We start from the raw sequence: 22,227 nt of genomic DNA on the forward strand, positions 1-22,227 counted from the left end.
CAGAGTCGGCTTCCATGAAGGCTTGGCTCTGAAAGAAGTCTGGTTGCCTTTTAGTTTTTCAGTGCCCCAGGCCATGGGCCAAAAGCTCAGGCTGAACAGGCTAGAGGAGCCCCTTTTCCGACCCGTAGAGGAGAATGAGCCACAAAGGGCACCAGAGGTTTGGTCAAGACCACACACCATTGGCGGCAAAGCAAACTCACTGGAGGCTGAGCGGCTGCCAACGATCTCTGGATACCGGCCCCCGGGGGCTGTACACATCTGGACTTGGTCACCGGAGGTCTGGCCTAGCTGCTCCCCATTCTACCTATTACTCTCCCCCAGCTCCCCGCGTTCCTACGCAAACACTCGAGTACATTCCGCACTCACTTGGAAGTCGGTGTCTTCCCTCCCCGCTGGGCCTCAGAGGCACCTCGGAACTTGTGCACCCAGTGAATGTGAGTGGGACGTACGTACGTGCAGAGGGCAGACGGATTTACATAATACGTCACATTTGTGTGTTACGTGGTATGCACATCCTTGTGTAGACATGTGAAATGTGTGCAGTGTGGTGTGCAAATGTGAGGTTTCACGGAGTACGGAAGCCCCTTCCCACCAGTGCCCACCCTTCTGGGCGGTACTGTTTTCCCTCAGCCATGGATCGGACTTTCACAGCATTTCGCGCGTGCCTGACTCCGCCTTGAGCTCCTCCCTCCCCACCGCTCCGCGATTGAAATTCCGCCTTAGCCCCGCCCCCACCACGCTTTACGACGCCGCACGCCAGTTTTGCGGCAGACGCTTCGGCTGCGGCCGCTGTCCCTGCTGCTGAGGCTGCTACGAGTGAGGTGAGCTGAGCAGAGCTGATCTCTGCTGACCTGAGGTGTGGTTTTGGGCTGGTGCTGCCGGTGGTCAAGGAGTAGGCGGACAGCCAGGCCAGCGGGGACGGCAGATCAGTCGCTGCTTTGTCTCCCCAGCTTCGGTCCCGTCTGCGTTGCTGCAGGGAGGCCGCCCCGGCCCGGCAAGCTGAACCAATGCTGGATCTGGAGGTAGTGCCCGAACGCTCTCTAGGGAACGAGCAATGGGAATTCACGCTGGGTGAGTCTGGGGTCCTACTTCAGGACCTTGCTTTGCCTTTTACTTCCCTCCAGGCCTTTCCTGCTTCTGGTTTCTGCCCCTTATTTCCCTGCGCCCGCTGCTTCTCGCCTCTTCGGGCTCCGGGCACTAAGTTACCCATCCCTACCGGCCAGACCCGCCAGTCTGTCGCTTGTCCTGGCCTTGACGCCCTCGCTTCAGGCTTCAGAAGAGCTTCTTCTGGGGCAGTGGTACAGTAGAAATAATAACAACAATGGCCGACACTCCCCAGACACTTATCAAGGCCAGACCCTGCTTCTGTGCGCAATTATCTCGAGTATGCCTCCTTGGGGTCTGAGGGTCCGTCCTGTTGTTTTTCCTATTTCCATTTTACAGATTTAATAGCTAAGAAGTGACTGACACCCTTAAACGCTGCAGTAGTCGGTCGCGTTTTGCTTTTCTCGGCTGTGGGTTCCCTCGTCCCTAGGGGAAAGCTAGGGTCAGATCCTTAATCACATGTTAGGGATCTAGTCAAGGGAGGTGAGAAGAGTTTGTGTATTCAAGGAACTTGTGACTTGTTTCCTTCTCGTTTTTAATGTGGTCGATGTGTGGTGTAATCCTAAACCCAGACCTCAGCAGAGAGAGTTAAAGGTTTAATGAAATAAGAATTCAAGGAGAGTAACATTTAGTTTGTGTAAAACGCAGTTCGGCCCAGTATTAACTATTCCCAACTTCACTACCTTTATATATACAAGTATGTGCATCCGCTGACTCTTGTGTAGCACCTAGGCAAAGGAGGTATGGAGCAGGTGTTGGTGTTATTTTTTGTGCACACTTCACCTTCTGCCCCACTAATTTGGGCTGCTGGACTGAGTGACCTGCTTGTTTGGGCTACAGCTCATCCTTGAATCTGAGGACTCTTTTCAGTGGAGACAGGCTAGATGAGTAACTGCACAATAGATGCTGGTAGGACCATGCTGGTGCTCCGTATCTCCATGAACGAACTGAACTACAAGCCTCTAGGTTATAGGAGCCAGTTTTATGGAGAGGTCTTAGGCAGTTTCTCTCATAAATTACACCACTCCTGCAGAGTTCGTCTCAAAGTTTTAGCTGGTATAAAACAGTTTGGCCTCTTGTGAAGCACCAAGAGCTTGATTGGGAGGCCAGTGATATATTTGCCTCCAGACTCATTCATATGCTGATGCTGTTTGCCTTCTATTTAAGAACCTCTCCTACTAACAGCTTCTCATACCAGTACTTCACAGGGAAGAGAACCACAACCATAGCTTCAAACTGTGCTTGATGATACATCTAGTTTGTGGATCTCAGTGGTAGAGTCTCTTGGCAGAAAGGTGTGATTAGAATGTCATTTGAGGGATGGCTGGCTGGCTTGGTCAGTAGAGAATGCAACTCTTGACCTCAGGAGTTGGGAGCTGCAGACCCACATTGGTGGGTAGAGTTTACTTAAAATAAAAATAAAAAGAATGTCACTTGAGACCAGGATTTTAATTTAAAAAAAAAAAAAAAAAAGCTGGGTGTAAGAGCAAGGGTTCTTCTGTTACCTGTTATTTAGATACCTTAACACCTACTTCTAACTTTGCCAGTTTCCAGAAGTCAAGGTTTTGGGTACTTCCTTCAAACTGTCTGAATATCTAAATGACAACAACAGTGAAAAGAATATTTCTGTAGAGTGGCCCAGAATTGAACTTTGAGGAAAACCTCATAGAGGTGGCTTGGTTTTAATGATTTTCTTGTGGGTCTTAAAAATCTGCATTTCTAGGGGCCTATGGCTGGCTTACTTGGTAAAGCATGTGACTCTTGATCTCAAGTAGGTTCAAGCTCCACCTTGGGTATAGAGATTACTTAAAAGTAAAATCTTTAAAAAAAAAAATCTAGAGTTTTAAAGCATGTCTTCCTGAAAGATTATGATTATTTTAACTTCCTCAGGTTAAAAAAAAAAGGAAGAAAAAGATTTTTCCCTCTGTCAGTCTTCTCCCCAACCCTCAACATATCTAAACTGCAGTTGGAGCTGATAGGTACAAATAGGTCTAAGAAGTGGATCTGTGCTTTAGAATTACCTTCCTAGGCCAGAGAACCAGGCAGTACTTAACTAACGTCACCACAACCCAACAGTGTAATCTCCATTTGCCAGATGAGGAACAGGCTCAGAAAGGTAGAGATGATGAAAAGTCGGTACCTGAACAGGGAGATACTGCTTCCCACCGCTCTGCCCTTCTGACAGTTGGCTCAGCTTTGTCTCTGTTCTTTTTGGAATCTCTGCAAATGCAGATGCATCTAGCCCTTGCCATCTTCTGCTTGGCATCGCAGTGGGGAGCTGCATCCAGCTTCTTGGCTGCCCTCCTGGCCTTTGTGTGATTTGGGGAGATTAGGGAAATGGCAACAACACAGGGGCAGGAAAACCTAGGCAAAGAGGAATCGCTGAAAATGCCATTGATGGCTTGACTAGTGAGTGAATAAAGATAGTACAAACTTGGAATGTTTTCAGTAAGACTTGGAGAATGTATTGGTGTGGGTGCATGTATCTGGATTGTTCTAGAGAAGCTGAAGGCTCACTCCATTGAAGGTAGCATATATACCTCTGTGGACTCTGCTTACAAACATCAAAAAGTGAATAAGAAATGGTCATGTTCCCTGAAGAGTTTCGTGTGAGGGAAGGGTTACAGCAATAGTACATTTTATTAAAATGAGGTGGAGGCTGTATAGGGTGCTTTGGAAGGGGAGAAAAGACTTGACCTGACCTGGAGATTCAGGGAGGGCTTTTTTTCTACTTAAAGTAGTCAGTACCATTCCTGGAGCCAGTGAGCACCAGGAAAGCCCAATCAGAAATCTGCCAGGTTTCTCTCTACAATGTCTCTATAGATAAGAATTTTCCAGTCAAATTCAAAACAAAATGAAACAGTGGGAAAGATTGTGTGTGTAGGGAACTATAACCAGTTTGGTATTATAATTAGAGCGTGATACACTAATGGAAGAAAAAATGGGTTTTCCAAATTCCCAGTGCTCTATAGTGGTAGCTGCCTGGAATACTACCAAGGACTTTGGGGTCCAAGGGAAAAGAAGGTGAAGTGAAGGTTAGAGAAGTGTGTTATAGACATGGGTTTAGGAAGAAAGAGACTAGATTTGGGGAGGTGGAAAAGGAATCTAGAGGCTTCTGGCTTGAGTGACTGGGTAGATATTAGAGGTATTAAGACCCAGAATACAGTGGAGAACTGAGATTGAAAAGATGATGAAGAGGGGCGCCTGGGTGGCTCAGTGGGTTAAGCTGCTGCCTTCAGCTCAGGTCATGATCTCAGGGTCCTGGGATCGAGTCCCGCATCGGGCTTTCTGCTCGGCGGGGAGCCTGCTTCCCTCTCTCTCTCTCTGCCTGCCTCTCCATCTACTTGTGATTTCTCTCTGTCAAGTAAATAAATAAAATCTTTTAAAAAAAAAAAAAAAGAGGGACGCCTGGGTGGCTCAGTTGGTTAAGCAGCTGCCTTCGGCTCAGGTCATGATCCCAGCGTCCTGGGATCGAGTCCCACATCGGGCTCCTTGCTCAGCGGGGAGCCTGCTTCTCCCTCTGCCTCTGCCTGCCATTCTGTCTGCCTGTGCTCGCTCTCTCCCCGTCTCTCTCTCTGATAAATAAATAAAATCTTTAAAAAAAAAAAAAAAAAAAAAGAAAAGATGATGAAGAGTTACTGTTACTCTGTCTACTTTTTATTTGCCTTTAGATTTATATAGAAAACAGATTGAGATGTAAGTCAGAAACCAGGTGGTTGGTTGGATGAGTGAATGAGGGATAGGCAGAAGGAAACATTGCCCATCATAGAGACCTGGGAAAGTTAGGGGAACAGCAGGAAAAACTGTGTGTGTGTGTGTGTGTGTGTGTGTGTGTGTTTAGAGATAGAATGAGAGTGCTCGGAATGAGAGAGTGGTCACTAGGGTCTATGGTACAGGATTTACATGTCCCCTAATTGCTTTGTTTCACTCAATCAAGGTTCAACAAACACATGGGACCACCTACTTTGTGCCAGGCACAGTGACTGGGTGCTGGGGATATAGCAGTGAGTAAGATAGATAGTGGTTCTGTCCTCAGGGTATAGAGGAGACTAACAGATAAATAAGCTGAATGGGGGGCTTTGTTAGCTAAGGCAGTTGGGGAAGTGAGATGAGAATCAAGAGCTGAAGAATGAGAAGAAACCAACTATGGAAAGAACATTCCAGCAGAGTCTGAGCTAGCACAGAGACATAAGGTAGGAAAGAGTTTGACATGTGCCGGGAACAAAGGGAGGCACGATGAGCAGTGGAAAGAAAGATGGAGGTGGACAAGATCCAGAATATTCAAGAACTTTAGGTGATGGCATGTTGTTTGAGTTTTATTGCCTTGTAGTGGGAAACTCTTGAAGGGTTATAAGGTAAATGATGAGATCTATAAAACATAGGATGTATACAGTTTAGAAGGTTGACATACCCTTTCTTGGGTTAGGTAGCTCTGTTAGAAGTAGGACAGTACTCTAGTTTCTTTGCTGTACATATGTTTGGTTCCCTTTAGAGGACTTTTAGCTTTCCTTTATCAATAGCTGTGTGACAACTGGCCATTGTAGCTGCTTTGTCTCTTCCAGATGAGTTCCTCCCCCAAGTGACTCAGGACCTGAGGACCCAAGGATTCCAAGGCTATGGATTTGATGTGGTTAATTGGAAAAGAATCCTCCCTTGAGAAACTGATTTATGCCATGTGGGCCAGAGAAGCCATGTGGCCTTCTATTCCTCAGCACCTAAGTGGGCACCTAACACATGGATGTTTTCCCAGTCCTTTTGGGAGAGACAGCATAGACGCTCCTCCATTTCAGGAATGGCAGAGCTGAGTGATGTGTGCAGTTTGTTCATATTGTCAACAAACATTTATTAAGCCTTTACTTTGTACCAGGCTCTATGTTATAGAAGGCTGGAAAGTGCCTTATGTTAAGGTCTGGTTTCTCTAACTTTCTTCAAACTGTAGAGTGGACCATCAAATGAAGGCAAGGTTAGATCATTGTTTAAATATAAATAGACCATGTGTTTTTATAACTGTCTATTATTTGTGTGTAAGGTCTTTTCTGCACATCTCTCCTAGAATCAGAGGAAACTGATCTTGAATGTGAGCCACTGTGTTTACCTGAGGTCATATGGTGGTCCCTCCTTCTCCCTTTCTCTTACTACGTACTCCTTTGTACATCAGTGTGGCTGAATAAATATTTATCCAATAGCCACCAGGTGGTCAACCCTGTGCTAGGTGTTGGGGATCAAGAGAATGGTGAATAACACACACTGTCCTTGGATTCATAAAACTGTGAGTCTTGATTTTGGATTTTGTCTGGGACTTGTTTTGGATTGTCTCTCTGTAAGTTTCTTCTTGTTTGAAATGTAATGTACTCTGAAAACATACTTTTTGGTAGTCCCTGGGATCTTGGAGGTATTGTTGGGATTTCTTAAATTGGCATATATAAATTTGTTTATAGTGGGCCATGAGTTCAAAAATCAAGTATTAAGACTTAGAGGATTTGTGGGTTGATGAGTAAGGATCCAGTGAAATCCTTAGTAAATTAAGTTGGTTCTGATAGATGTATGATTTTTAACTTTTTAAATGAGCCCTTATAAGTCATGTGCTTCTGCAGACTCTTCATTTGAGAGATGAGGAAACATGCCAGAAGGAAAGAGATGAAGGAACCTGCCCTACGTTATATGTAATTCATGGTAGAAGGATAACCAGAACCTTGGTCTCCAAAGCAAGTCATGTAGACTGTACTTTTCTCATTGTTCTTTAGTTCATGCTGACATTGCCTTCTCTGAGTCCTTTGGGATCCTTTGGGATCTTTTGGGATCAGTGCAGTACTTCTCATTTCCAAGAATCTCTTTTGTATATTCACAACCCAGTTGTTCCCTTAGTGCTTGCTGCTGACTTTATTCTAGCCCTTGCTGCTTACTGAACTTTTATTTACTCATGTTTATAGACCTTGGTGGCCCCCACCTCCCATCCCAGGCTTTACTGCAGGGACTGATGCCTATTATGAAGATAGATGTCAGTAAATGGATAGCCCAAGTAACCACACAGGTGTCCTTGCTTTATTTCAGGAATGCCTCTGGCTCAGGCAGTAGCCATTCTTCAGAAGCACTGTCGCATCATCAAAAATGTCCAGGTTCTCTACAGTGAACAGGTGAGTGGTAGCTGCTTTGTTTACTGAAATAGCATTCCTCATCGCGAGTCACCTCCAGAGGCTGCTGCTCTGGGAGAGGCAGACTGGCAGAGATTGCTTGGTCATTGTGTTTGAATGGGAGAATCTCTAATACTAGTCAGTTCCCAAGTACATTTTCTTCAATTCTGAAACTTTTCATCTTGATAAGCTAGTGCTGCCGGGTTTGGAAGAGCAATAATAACTGCTATTTTTTTTTTTTTTATGTGTTTTGACTTACCAACTGGTCCTTAGACAGGGACATTTCAGTGGGAGGTCACCTCTGGGACTGTCTTGTCTTCTAGGATGCTTGTCTTCCACTTATTTATTTATTTATTTAAAGATTTTATTTATTTATTTGACAGAGATCACAAGTAGGCAGAGAGGCAGGCAGAGAGAGAGAGAGGAGAAAGCAGGCTCCCTGCTGAGCAGAGAGCCCGATGCGGGACTCGATCCCAGGACCCCGAGATCATGACCTGAGCCGAAGGCAGCGGCTTAACCCACTGAGCCACCCAGGTGCCCTCCACTTTTTTATTTAAAATAATCTTTTCTGCTTTGTTGATTGGTTTGTGTTCAAAGTTGTTGAATACAAATTTCTAGCCAGCAGAGCACTCCAGACTTGAAAAGAAGCAGGTGTAGCTCACTACTTTAGTGAGAATGATCTGATACATGAGATCATATATCAAAATATTGGCTCCAAATTAAGGACATAGTTCATATTTTGCTTTTTTTTGGTCTGATTTATGGTGGTCTCTATTAAGTGTTGGTCAGTTGTGCCAGGAATTAACCCCTATTATAAAATGTTACATGTATCTACAAAGACCTTTTCCATTTCTAGAAAGAATGTATATGTTACACCAGAGTACTTTCTGATCATCAGGATTTTTTGTACTTGGTTTTATATGTAAAGTTAGAGACTATTTTTTATGGGCTTTTAGAAATAAGATTATTTATCACTCTAAAAATACAATCTACCTTCTACTGAACTCTCTGAAACCTGTGATTCTTCTGTGACACAGACCATGTATTGCGGTGTGGAGCAACCTTTATGCTACCCCATATATCACAAATTTCAGGGAATAAAGATGTTTGTATTGTTTTGGTTTTTTAAGTATTTTATTTATTTGACAGAGAGAGCACAAGCAGGGGGAGTGGCAGAGGGCGAAGCAGCCTCCTTGCTGAGCAGGGAGCCTGATGCAGGACTTGATCCCAGGACCCTAGGATCATAACCTGAGCTGAAGGCAGATGCTTAATGGACTGAGCCACCCAGGCACCCCAGGGAATAAATAGTTTTGAGCCTATACATGCTACAGGGTATTCTCACTCACTTCTCTGAGACCTTTGGAGTACCATTTTGATCATTTTAGTTCCCTTTGTTCTAATTAGTTTCAGATACTAAAGCACATGACTGTTTATTTTTGACGTGAAGAATGTTGTGGATTAGAGGTGAATGAGATTCTGTGAGGCTGTCCACTTTGGCCTAGTGTCAAGGTTGAGCCTCTCATCAATGTCTAGTCATTATTCTGCAGTGCAGTACTCCTCTTGCAGCCTAGTGAGAGAGACTCTATAGAAAGGGTCTTCCTGAGACAGGGAATGGATAATCTCCAAGCAAGAGCTTAGATATACTTGTGGTGCCTGCCATGGAATAAGGGACTTCTAAGAGTGGACCAAGAGGTTCCTTGAGCCACAGTGTCAGTGTTTTCTCATTTATAAAGTGAAGGATGGTGACTTTTCCTATTGATCGCTCTCAGATGATCGCTAACCTACTCTGACTTTCAGTGTTAGACCATGAGGGAATTACTCATGACAATTAGCAACCATCCAAACAGGAATAATAGGCTTGCTTCTTGAGCATATAGCTCCTGCATATTCAGTGAAATCAGATTTGAGCACCCCCAAATTAGATGCATTTGAAAATAGGTTTAATTCATTTTTTTAAAGATTTTTTTTATTTATTTGACAGAGATCACAAGTAGGCAGAGAGGCAGGCAGAGAGAGAGAGGAAGGGAAGCAGGCTCCCCGCTGAGCAGAGAGCCCAATGTGGGGCTCGATCCCAGGACCTTGAGATCATGACCTGAGCCTAAAGCAGAGTCTTTAACCCACTGAGCCATCCAGGCACCCTGGTTTAATCAACTTTAATAAATAAATTAATTAATTACATTAATTAATTAATTAATTTTTAGAGTGAAATTTATTTCTTATTTCACTACCTTTGTTGTCTGTTGTTCCAATCTTTAGGTACACATAGTAGTTTTAGCTTTGAGCTCATTTCCCCTGATATCTTCTAAGCAACTGGCATCAGTTAGAAAACATGAGTTTTTGAGTCCATGGTTCGGATCCTTGCTCTTCCTATTTCTTAGCCATGCAACTTTGGCAAGTTATTAACCAGTCTGGTTCTCCTTCTGTAATGTGGATATAGTTTTCTTGTAATAGAGTAATCTTTTTTTATTTTAATTTTTTTTTTATTTTAAGTAATCTCTACACTCATTGTGGGGCTCAAACTCATGACCCCAAGATCAACAGCCTCATACTCCTCTGACTGAGCCAGCCAGGCACCCTAGAATAGAATAACCTTTTGATGAGGATCAAGAAGAGGTGGTGGCTCAGAGCTCTGATGTCGTGCTTCTTAAATTGGGTCCCGTCCTCCTCTGCACCTCCTTCCCTTCCTTTCCCATCTGTCTCCTTGCTCCCATCAAGTGTGAAGAATAGTTTGGCCCCAATAGATGTTTCAGAAATATCTTCTTATCCCTAGCATATCACACCTTGGAAGTTAAATGTATATATCAAGTAGGCCCTATCTTTCTTAGGGGGAAAAGCATTAACGAAGAGTTAACAGCTTTACCAAACTGTTTCATGTGGAGCACTGTATAGTTCTGGGTCACTGGAAGGGACTGCTTAAACATCATATGGTAAAGGTATACTTTGGTTCTGGAGATATAAAATACTAATAAAATAATGGTTGTGAGGATAAATTGCTTGCTTTTGAAAATTATCTAGTTATGTCCTGAATTGTCACGATGTTGGGAGAAAAATGATCAGCTCTTGGGAGAGTGTAAGAAAATTGAGATCCTCCCATCATTCCTCCTCCAAGCAAGGATCTTGAAGGATGCTATAATACTGCTTCATCCTGCTTACTGCCGTGGAGTGGCCCTCTCAGAAATGTGTTCTGGGTTGAGAATAAGTGACCTAAGGTCAGAGTTCATTTTTGTATTATCTTGATTGACACCTGATGGTTTTAGACATTCATACGTACCTCCTGGAAAATTACAACATTCTTTCTTCTAGTTTGCCAGGCATGGTGGTGCCAACTGGGCCTGCTACCTTGTGAAGATCATTGGGGTAGAAGGGAACAAAAGTCTGAGCTAATCACAGAAGGCTCTTTGGAGAGATTTTTTTTTCTTTTATTTTCTTTGCTTTGCTTTACAAGATTCGTTTTAAAGAGTGGCAGAGGAAGAGGGAGAAGCAGGCTCTCCCCTGAACAGGGAGCCCAAGGTGGGGCTCGATCCCAGGACCCTAGGATCACAACCTGAGCCAAAGGTAGACGCTTAACCAACTGAGCCACCCAGGCGTCCCTGGAGAGAATTTTCACAGTGAGGCCGACGCCAGTGACACCTGGCCTTGCAGCCTACATATCTGTCTCTGACAGCCACACTTCCGTCATTCATTGTGCCTACCTTGGGAGGCTCTATTAAAAAAACTTCTAAACTCTTTTGAGGGCTGTGTGCCAGTTTAAAGGAGGGGCAAGGTTTTGGATGTTGGGTTTTTTTTTTCTGCTGGCCAGCTTGTTTCAGGGCTGTGAAATGGCTTCAGATGTCAAGACCTTGAATTGATTGCATTGGAGCAGAAGCAGGGTGGTGATGCAGACTTGATGAAAGAGTACTGTATGCTAAGTGCTGTGCTTGGTGCCCTGTCTCCTGCTGTCTAGAACTACTATCTCTGTTCCCACAACAACCCTGGGGGAAGGGATGATGGTATTCCCATGAAGAAACTAGAGCTCAGAGAAGTGTTGAGAGTCACTTAAGGTCACCAGCTAACCAGTACTCAAGGCCGGCTCTGTCCACCACTTTGTGCTGCTGCTCCCCTTCCCCCAGGACTCAGAAGGGGCAAATGTAGAAATACGACTCCTTAGATCTTAGATTTGGGCTTTTCAGAAGGAAGCACATGTGATATGGGATGGTGGGGTGAGGGAAAGAAAGAGTAAGGTGTCATTTCATATATAAACAGCACAAGGTATTTTTTTGTCTTGGAATATGGCTTAAAGCAAAGTATAGAACATATTTCCTGTGGATGGCACAAACATTCTGGAAGTGAATGGACATAGGTTCAGCTGACATGAATTGAACATCACCTGACAGATTTGAGTCGTAGCAAGGCCCTTTTACCCGGTCTGTGTTCCTCACTGATTGCTCTGTGGGTTTGATAGATAAACCCAGGCTGTATAGATATGGACCCCAGACCTTCAAAAAAAAAAAAAAAAATGGCCTGTATATTCACATAAAATCTTGGCCCTTTCCCTTAGGTATTACTGCTCAAAGCCTAGAAGAAAGAGGCTCTTTTCATCCAGTATTAGGAAGCAGAGGACACTGCATTTACACAACAGTTTGTTGGGCGAGGGTGGGGATCTCTGCACTTCCATAATCCCTGTGCATTGCATTTAGATTTGCAAGGTTTTCAGTAGTTGCTGTTGAGTAAATTGTTCAGTATGCTTTATTTTTTGTTTTTCAGTCTCCTCTAAGCCATGACCTCATCCTTAACCTGACTCAGGACGGGATCAAACTGCTGTTTGATGCTTTCAATCAGAGACTTAAGGTAACTATGAATGACAGCTGAAGTTGCCTGCCAGGCTGATTAAGAGGTGCTATTGTGGGATGTTTCTGAAACTAATGAGTCAGAGTAGACTCCTGTGATTCAGTCTACCACAGTCTAGGGGACTGAAGCTGTGCCTGTTCCCCTAAAAAGAGGGAAGCTGGGGGGTGGGCTGGGGTGGTTGGAAAGAGGCTGGGAAGGTCTCCAATCCCAGGCTCCAGAGGTGAAAGGGGAAAAGTGTTGAAGATTTGGGGAATGTGCTATGGGGACAGGACTCAAGTTATTCAACTTAAGGAAAGCGAGAGAAGAGCTAACTATCTGGCACACATTATTCCAAATCTTAAAAGGGATACTAAAAATGGGACCTAACTGCAGAATAGGACCTAAAGACTTGTTTTTGTATCTTGTTTTACTTTATTCTTGGATCAGACAGTATGATTTAGAAGATGAAAAATGGAACTCTTCTTCCTGAAATGCTGGGGCTTAGGGCTTGGCACCACCAGCAATGAGTTGATTCTTTAACCCCTTTGGGATATGTAAACAAACAACTCAGTGGTGTGTAGGGTTTGTCTTAATTGCCGTTCAAGGGCAGTTTACTAACACCTGTTTTCAGTCCAGGATGTTTTTAATACACTATTTACAAATGCTTGAGCTTCACGGATTAGTCATGTGGCACCAGACTCATGCCTCAGAGTCACAAGGTTGAATGTGGCTCTGGGCAGTGGCATACCAGAGCGGTTATCCTGGTTAGGTTGTGCCTTTCCAAAAGACTTGGGTACTTCCTAGTTCTCATCTTCCTAACACAAGTGAGCTGCTAAGGAGACAAGACAGGAATCTGTACATTAAATGAAAATGCCTCATTTATGATGGTTTTATCAGAAAGTAAATGTGAATATTCTTAGCCCCACAAATACCTTGCCTCTTCTTGTGGACTCAGTCATCCTGTCTTCACTGACCAGAAGTTTCACAGTGGGAAAGGAAAGAGGATGGTCATTAGTGTGGCTTCGTTACAAATTGGGGGGGAAATAATCTAGAAACATCTTTACAAAGAATTATTTGTCTCAGCTTGGTAAGTCCACTTTAGGAAACATAACCCAAAAAGATCATGGGGAAGTAATGTTACCTTTACATATGTTGCCTTCGTAGCAGGACTTTCATAGTAATAAAAGGCCAGAAATAACCTAAATGGACAAAAGAGGGGGATCGCTGGGCAGCCCATCATAGAATCACAGCCTGGTGAGGATGATGTCATGTATTTAGTGAATACTTGGTACAGGTTAGGCATGTGGCTAAGTGCTTCCCATACATTTCTTTTTTTTTTTTTTTTTAAGATTTTATTTATTTATTTGACAGAGAGAAATCACAAGTAGATGGAGAGGCAGGCAGAGAGAGAGAGGGAAGCAGGCTCTCTGCTGAGTGGGCTTAACCCACTGAGCCACCCAGGCGCCCCTTCCCATACATTTCTAACTTAACAAGCTTGTGAGGAATACTGTTTACCAGTGAGATAATAGAGGGACAGTGGATGCATGTTTTGCTAATCTTTTGATTCTAAATTACCAGTGTGTGGTGGCACAGAAATCGGGAATAGAAATGACTTAGCTTGGGGTGCCTGGGTGGCTCAGTGGGTTAAAGCCTCTGCCTTCGGCTCAGGTCATGATCCCAGGGTCCTGGGATCGAGCCCCGCATCGGGCTGTCCGCTCCGCGGAGAGCCTGCTTCCTCCTCTCTCTCTTTCTACCGGCCTCTCTGCCTACTTGTGATCTCTGTCTGTCAAATAAATAAATAAAATCTTAAAAAAAAAAAAAAAAAAAAAAAAAAAGAAATGACTTAGCTTTTGTGGAGGGGTATAGGAAATAAATGTGATAAAAGCTGAAGAAAACTGTGTGAGCACACTACAGAGAACTGTGAGGAATGGGAAGTACATTTGAATGGGAAAGGCAATAAGTAGAACCTTCTCTTCTGCTTTCTGTGGGGTCCCTGTGAAATGAGGGAGGGGGCTGGGGCCCTGTCAGAGCCTCTGGAAACTGAGGAAGCAATTCTCATGTGCCCTTGGTCAGCATCAGGTTTGACCTACCCCTTCTGCCTGCCCTTCCAACTGAGCACTTAAGAATCCACCTCTCCCTGATGCCTTTGACTGTAAGAAAGCCCTGTGGGATGAGGCTTCCCAAATCTCAACCTTTACAGCTACCTCTCTTTGCTTTTCCTGCTTGGCTGTTGTCATGGCTTCTCTGGGGAAATCAAGGCCTTTTCCAGCCCAGACGGTGGTAAATCATGGACTTCAGACTTCCCCAGTTGCTTGTTCCCATGGCCCGGCAGGCTCCATGGGCCAAATCTGCTTGTTGATTCTCCTGGTGACATGAAGGACTCGAAGATGGGTCTCGTGCCACAAGTGTTATCCTACATGGGCCCTCTAATTAATTCTGGTCCACTGCTCTCCCAGTAGGCGGGCAGGGTTGAAGCACCCAAAATGTTGGTTTGGATTATTGGTAGGTGGGTGACAGTGACACAGAAGGAATATCCTCGAGACCTACCCCCCACAGCGTGAGTTTTGGGTCATTGGCCAGCTTCAGGGATGGCAATCAGGGAGGCAGGGTGCCTGCTTCTGCTAGATAAGCATGGCTTCTGGCTAAAGGTTGAGGCTTTCTGCCAGCATGGGGCCCTGGCCTTGGTGAAATGGCATACTAGTTTGGCGCCATACAGGCTTTCTGAAGGGAACACTAGGTATCTTATGAATCACAGCTGTTCCCCTGTCCTTCCTTGCATGACCTCTGAGGGAACCTCTTTTCATGCTTTCTAGCTTCATATTGCCCGTAGCTAGCTTCCTGACAGTCGGGCTTGTCTGACATTTTAAGTACCTTTCCTGTGTGAACTAATAAGGCAAGCCTAAAGGGTTTAATTTTGTGGGACTGGTGAACAGTATATGCAAGTAGTGTAGGAAAGAGTTGGTTGAAGTGCTGTGACGGCCCAGCAGAGGGAGTTACTCTTAGCTGCAAGTAGGATCCGAATAGCTGCATTATAATGAAGAGGCGCCCAGCTTATGGTTCGGGGTTTGGATCATTAAACAAAGTTGGGGATAAGTTAGGGATAAGGTCTGGCCAAGAGTAAACTGCCTGTTATGTCTCGTTTTCTGTGGCAGTGCCAGATGCTTCTACACACGGGGCCCCACAACCCCTTCTAGTTAGAGGCCCTCAGGGCAGGCGGACATTGAACCAGCTGTGCTTGTTCCTCACAGGGAAGGCCAGGACTCCAAACTGGAGAATAGTAGCTGGTTCTCCAGGCCCCAGCCAGCCATGCGTCTGGCTCCCAAGCCCCTGACACCAATGGCATAGACTTCATAGTGCTCATTACTTGGCTCCACTAGTGACCGAGCATTCAGTACTTTTGTCTCTGTCCTGAGTTCTTGGCATTTAATCCAAGGCTGAACCCCTTGACATGACACAAGGGTCCTGAGGTTCTTCAGGTGCCCTTCAGTAGAAAGAGATTTATGTGTGAGTATTGCCATACATGTCCTAACCTAATGTAATATGACTTCTTTTCCAGCAGGATAGACCTCCCCCAACTTTTTGTTTTGTAAACTAAGTGTTTTAAAGCTTTTAAAGTGATTTGATTTGGGGTCTTACTCATGCAGCAAAATGTGGTATAGAAGGCAGAGGGCTCAGTATCCAAAGGTACAGCTTTAACCTTTAAGCTACATTTTTTTGTTTCTGTGGAGGGTTTCATGGTTTTGTTTGTGCAGTCCTCTATATGACCCAGTAGTAGATTAGATAGAGGAACCTTGACCCACAGCATCCGTGGACATCTGTTGAATGATCACTGGAAGAAGGAAAAGGAGAGGTTATGCTGTGTGTTTGGTATGGGTTTTTCCTCCAGATTTAAAAATGAGAACAAAACATAATATGTAGTACTTCAGGAGAATTGTAGCTAGTGATAGTTTTTTTCTCTTCACTATGCTGTAAATGTTTTTTTTTTAAAGATTTTTAAGTGATCTCTACACACAACGAGGGGCTCACACTATACCCGAAGATCAAGAGTCACACGTCCTACCAACTGAGCCAGCCAGAGGCGTCCCTCTATAAATGTCTTTTTAGTCAATCTTTTTCAATTGCAGAGCATTACCAATGCTTAAACATTTGATTTTTTTTTTTTTTTTAGGTGATTGAAGTATATGACTTGACTAAAGTAAAGTTAAAATATTGGTAAGTTTACTTCCCTGCTGGTATCTGTCACAGGATTGGTACAAATGGAGTTTATCAATTCCCCTCATTAAGTTAGTAAAGGATTCCCATCCATAGTGGTTCTAGGATTACAGCCTAGTGCCATGATTTCCTCAGGCAGCCTCCAAACCTACTCAGCTTTCTGGGGAAGAGAAGGAAACCTTGTTAAGGACATGCTGTGTTTAAAACATTTTTCATATATGTCAGCTCATTTAATCCTCACAACAAAGCAGGACCTCAGCTCAGAGGTGATGTGACTGTCTTATGGGTCATAGCTTCCAACCCCCTCCCCCCTCCCCCCCATAGGTCTGACTCCAAAGCCTGTGAATGCTAAAGAGAATGCCAAAGGGACTGCTGTTTGGGGGCCAAAAATCTACCTTCTTTTTTTTTTTTTTTTAAAGATTTGTTGAGGTGCCTGTGTGGCTCAGGTGGGAAGCTGCCTCTCCCTCTACCCCCTCCCTGCTTGTACTTGCTCTCTTTCTCTCTGTCAGATGGATAATTAAAATCTTTAAAAAAATAAAGGATTTACTTTTTTTTTTTTTTTTAAGATTTTATTTATTTATTTGACAGACAGAGATCACAAGTAAACAGAGAGGCAGGCAGAGAGAGAAGGGGAAGCAGGCTTCCCACCGAACAGAGACCCTGACGTAGGACTCAGTCCCAGGACCTTGAGATCATGACTTGAGCCGAAGACAGAGGCTTTAAGCCATTGAGCCACAGGTGCCCCAAGATTTACTTATTTTAGAGAGAGAGAGTGCATGCAGTGGGGAGGGGCAGAAGAGAGAGAGACAGAGAGACCTAAGCAGACCCTATACTGAGAGCTGAGCCTGACCCAGGGCTCAATCTCACAGGCCTGAGATCATGACCTGAGCCAAAACCAAGAATCAGATGCTTAACCAACTGTGCTACCCAGGCATTCCCTTTTTCCCATTCCTCCTTTCCGTCCTTCCTTCCTCTCTCTCTCTCTCTCTTTCTTTCAGATTGCATTTATTTATTTGAGAGAGCAAGCACATGTGGTGGGAGAGGGGCAGAGGGAAAGAGAGAAGCAGACTCTACACAGAGCATGCAACCCACTGTGAGGCTCAAGATCACGACCCGAACCAAAACCAGGAGTTGGACGCTCAGCCAACTGAGCCACCCAAGGGCCCCCAAAATCTGCTTTTTAGAAGGAAAATGGAAATAGCCTATATCCTAAAACAAATATTTGAGCTCCCATTATGGCAAGACACTGTGTAGCATCCAGAATACTCATGTAGTAAGCTTCTTTAACAGGCTTCTCTCTCCTTTGTGGGGGCATGAAAGGGCCCACTTCCTGGGGCTGGCTCAAGCAGCATTTACCAATAGAGAAGTAGATAAAGCAAATGTGTAACAGCACTGGCCCCTGCAGATTCTTTTTGTCTTTCAGTTCTGTTGGAGCCTTTGTACCTCAAGGTCCAGCTTCTCTTTTCTCTCTTAAGAGTTAGTGGTGAGTAAAAGCATGGGGTCCAGGGTCAGCCTGCCCTGTGTTCATTCTGTTACCTCTTTGACCTTGGAGAGTCATTTAACCTCTCTGAGCTTGTTTTCCTTTCAGAGAAATGAAGCCAGTAATGTGGCTGCTAGGTTAGGAAGATGACGTGAGACACTGCTGGCAAAGCATATAGCACCATGCCTGGTTAAAAAAGAGGTATTCTAGAGTGCCTGGGTGCCGCAGTCTCTTGAGCATCCAGCTCTTTGTTTCAGCTCAGGTCGTGGTGTCAGGGCTATGGGTTTAAGCCATGAGTGTGGACTCTGCTGTAGCAGAGACTCTCTCTTCCTCTCCCTCTGCCCCCTGCCAAATGAGTAAATAAATCTTAAAGAAAACTAGAGTTATTCCACAGGTTATGCTGATTTAAAAAAATATGTTCTTTTTAAAAAATATTTTATTTATTTATTTGACAAAGAGACAGAACACAAGCAGGGGGAGCAGCAGGCAGAGGGAGAGGGAGAAGAAGGCTCCCCACTGAGCAAAGGGCCCAATGCAGGGCTCAGTCCCAGGACCCCGGGATCATGACATGAGCTAAAGGCAGACACTCAACTGACTGAGCCATGCAGATGCCCTTAAAAAATATTCTTAACCTTTAAACATTGTTCTTAAAGTCATACATGCCATATCTTCATGCTCATCATCGGAAATCACGTGCTCCTCTTCATTCCCAAGCCCCTCCCCCTCAGGTGTTTCCCCTTTGCATGGTTTCCATGTCCCCCCCCCCCCCCCACGCCACCATTCACCCAGTCCTTGAGTGCTGGCTCTTAAGAAAACAAGCTGCTTGGGGCGCCTGGGTGGCTCAGTCAGTTAAGCTCTGGACTCTTGGTTTCATCTCAGGTCATGATCTCAGGGTCCCATGTGGGGCTCTGTATTCAGAATGGATTCTGCTTCACATTCTTTCTCTCTCTGCCCCTCCCTGCTTGCTCTGTCTCTCTCTCTCTTAAATAAGTAAATCTTAAGAATGAAAGAAAGAATGAGAGAGAGAAAGAAAATAAGCTGCCTTGCTTGGCTGTACTGTTCTTTTAAGATGTTTATCCCCTTTTGGGGCGCCTGGGTGGCTCAGTGGGTTAAGCCGCTGCCTTCGGCTCGGGTCATGATCTCAGGGTCCTGGGATCGAGCCCCACATCGGGCTCTCTGCTCAGCATGGAGCCTGCTTCCTCCTCTCTCTCTGCCTGCTTGTCATCTCTCTCTGTCAAATAAATAAAATTAAAAAAAAAAAAAAAGATGTTTATCCCCTTTTAAGAAAGTTCCTTTTCAAGCCAAACTATTAGTAGGCATCCTAGGAAAGCACATTAACATTTTCTGTTCCTGTGGCCACTCTTGATCCAAGTGCAAATGCCATGGGGCTAAGACTGAATTTCCTTCTAAACTGCCTGAGGACCACACATGTCTTGGGAGGCCCTAAGGATCAATTCTGTCTATCAGCCTCAGGAGACTTGACTTGTTCTGACTTCATTAATTATCCCTCACTTAAAAGTTCTTTAATTAAACTTGTGTTTTGGTGTACTTGTAAACTCGCCTGCCTGTGTTTTAAAAATAACTATTCCAGCCACCATTTTTAGGGATTTGAGAAGCATCTTTGTTTTTCAGTGGAGTGCACTTCAACTCTCAGGCCATAGCTCCCACCATTGAGCAGATTGACCAGTCTTTCGGTGCGACCCATCCTGGAGGTAAGCCAAGTCTGTCTGATTCCTCTCATCCTCTGTCGCAGCTCATAATGATAAGCCTGGCCAGTGGCACCATCCTCAGTGCACCCTGAAGCCAGGTTCCTGTAGAATTTAAGGGTTGATAGTTGGGTGTGAAGGAAAGCTCCTCCCCCTTGTTTTCAGCCTAGTACGTCAGTTTGGGAATCAAACACAAGGAAGTTGTTACCGAGCTTGTTTGTGTTCACATCTGATGCCATTCAACCATGTCATTTTCTCCTCCTCATTCCCACAGTGTACAACTCCGCTGAGCAGCTCTTCCACCTCAACTTCAGAGGACTGTCTTTCTCTTTTCAGTTAGACTCTTGGACCGAGGCTCCCAAGTACGAGGTTAGCCCTTCCCTTCCTCTGGTATTTGTCACCCAGTATCCAGGCAATACAGCAGATGATGCTACTGGGGAAGCTGGATAGGTAGCCTTTCTTTAGTTTCCTCATCTCTGAGGTCTTCAGAGGCCAAGATGGGTACAGTGGGTGGGATTGATAGCAAGAACAAAGCCCAAACTGGCATTCCCAGTTACAGGGCCCTTCCCACTGCAGAGTGAGGTCAGGCTCACTTTTCAGATTAAAATTCAGTTGTGCCTTGCTTTAAGCTCCAAATCACTGTTCTTTTTTTTCAGTGGCCTAGAGATTGAGAGTCCCTTCTGGATTTTCAGTTATCTATTGCTTTTAGCAAAATGTTTCATTCATCTTTAGGTAACAACATCCTTAGGGTCATAAAATGATAGATGTTTGTAAAGCTTACATTTTTTGTAAAGAAAGAAAGCATTCCTATAATTTTTTCTTGATGAAGGAAAGAAAAATTAAGTAAAACTAAAGATGAACCTGTATGCATGGGGTGAGTTAATTGACCTTGAACCAGGTTTGACTGTGTGCTTTGACCTGGCCCGTGAGGGCTGGGGAAATGGCAGCTCCTGGCTCCCATGGGCTGCACTGTGCTCTTAGTAAAACTTTGTCCTGTGTTTGCAGCCTAATTTTGCCCACGGCTTAGCTTCTCTCCAGATACCCCATGGGGCAACTGTGAAACGAATGTACATCTACAGTGGAAACAGCCTACAGGATACAAAGTATGCTTGGGGAGCACAAACTTTTTGGGCCATGGGCTCCCTGGGAGGGAGGGCAAAGCCTCTGCTCATTCTGTGCCTGCCTCCAGGGCTCCCGTGATGCCCCTGAGCTGTTTCCTTGGCAATGTGTATGCTGAGAGTGTGGATGTTCTTCGAGATGGAACTGGACCCTCAGGTTTACGACTTCGGCTACTTGCTGCAGGTCAGTTACTGGCTTTGGGGTGTTGGATTCTCCATTATATCCATGTTGAGACAGTCTAAAATCCCACATGCTTAGAGGTAATTTTACAAGACAACGGAGATATTTATGGTTAAAGCTATCCTTTAGATTTGTGAAGGGACAAGACACAGTTTTATCATTAGCAAATCTTAATAAATGACAGTAGCCTTGCTTCCCCCTTGCATATGCATAAGCCTTCTGTGTGCTTATGTGGTTTTGCAGTGCTTCCCAGGCTATTTATTGGAGATGTGTCTTATGGGCTGTGATACTGGTCTGCTCTTCCCTTTCCCCCTCCTTTTTTTAAGATTTATTTACCCATTTTAGAGTGTGCAGCAGGGAGGGGCAGAGAGAGTCTCAAACAGACTCCGTGCTGAGCATGGAGTGGGAAACAGGGCTCACTCCTACAATCCTGAGATCACAACCTCTGCTGAAACCAAGAGTCAGATGCTCCAGTGACTGAGCCACCCAGGTGCGCCATTCCCTTTACCACCCTTTATGCCTAGTACTCAGTAGGCTGGCAGTAGTGACTTGCTGAATTGTGGTTTGGCCAGACCCTGCTATGAGTTTTGCTGACCGTGAACAAAAACCTGCTGCCTTCAGTGGCTGGTCTCTCCAGGATCCATTCCTCATTTGTGATTTACTTGTAAGTGACTACTTTCAGCTACTGTGGATCTTGGGCCATGTTTAGTAGTACAGGCCATATCTTTGGCCTGGGAGCCAGCACAGAAGCTGTGTATTCATGGAGCTCATAGTCTAGCCAGTGTTTGTTCATAAATTGGGGTCTTATATCAGTTCCTAGGGCACTGGCTCTTAACTATGACGAATCTGGTATATAAACTGTGAGCTCACTCTCCTGAACAATTGGATGGTTTATAATTTCTAGGTTAGAAATTTCTTAAAATGTGTTTTTCTAGCCAAGGCAGAAAATTCTATTTAAAAGAATGTTGCACTTGAGCTATAGTGTTTAAGAGACATGAGATCGAGAATTGAGATGTAGACGGTCAAGTGATTTGGGAAGATCACAGCTCGAAACAGCAGGGTAGTCAAGGATGATACAGTTATCCCAAGTGACAGCAGGAGGAGTCTGTCAGGGCTGGGGGATCTTCAGTTCTGACTGCCACCCTGTACAGCACACTCTGAGCAATCACATCTCAGAGGGTCAGTCGGGGAATCATTTGAAGTCAGGGTCTCATCAAATTACTGTCCAATCCAGTACTCATTGAGAGCTTCCTTTGGCAAGCAGAAAGGTAGTTTGTCTTATCCAACCTATGTCTCACATATTTCCTTATGGAGTATAACTACTGGGATGTTGTTTGTTTTTTTTTTTAATTTTTAAATTTTTTTATAAACATATAATGTATTTTTAGCCCCAGGGGTACAGGTCTTTGAATCGCCAGGTTTACACACCTCACAGTACTCACCATAGCACATACCCTCCCCAATGTCCATAGCACATAGCCTCCCCAAC

General features: G+C 44.6%; 1 protein-coding gene across 1 annotated transcript in view; it reads left to right on the top strand.

The window, feature by feature from the left end:
* The first annotated feature begins 771 nt into the window (after positions 1-771).
* The window catches only part of PHAF1 (phagosome assembly factor 1), a 29,773-nt gene continuing 8,317 nt past the window's right edge, over positions 772-22,227 (top strand). The window contains exons 1-8 of the mRNA XM_059381518.1: positions 772-1,071; positions 7,156-7,238; positions 11,979-12,062; positions 16,210-16,253; positions 19,366-19,445; positions 19,714-19,808; positions 20,445-20,542; positions 20,629-20,741. Of these exons, the coding sequence (XP_059237501.1) occupies positions 1,008-1,071; positions 7,156-7,238; positions 11,979-12,062; positions 16,210-16,253; positions 19,366-19,445; positions 19,714-19,808; positions 20,445-20,542; positions 20,629-20,741 (661 nt within the window). The 5' untranslated portion in view covers positions 772-1,007. The remainder of the gene's footprint in view (positions 1,072-7,155; positions 7,239-11,978; positions 12,063-16,209; positions 16,254-19,365; positions 19,446-19,713; positions 19,809-20,444; positions 20,543-20,628; positions 20,742-22,227) is intronic.

Source organism: Mustela nigripes, chromosome 17 (assembly GCF_022355385.1).
Source record: "Mustela nigripes isolate SB6536 chromosome 17, MUSNIG.SB6536, whole genome shotgun sequence".
Taxonomy (NCBI): domain Eukaryota; kingdom Metazoa; phylum Chordata; class Mammalia; order Carnivora; family Mustelidae; genus Mustela; species Mustela nigripes.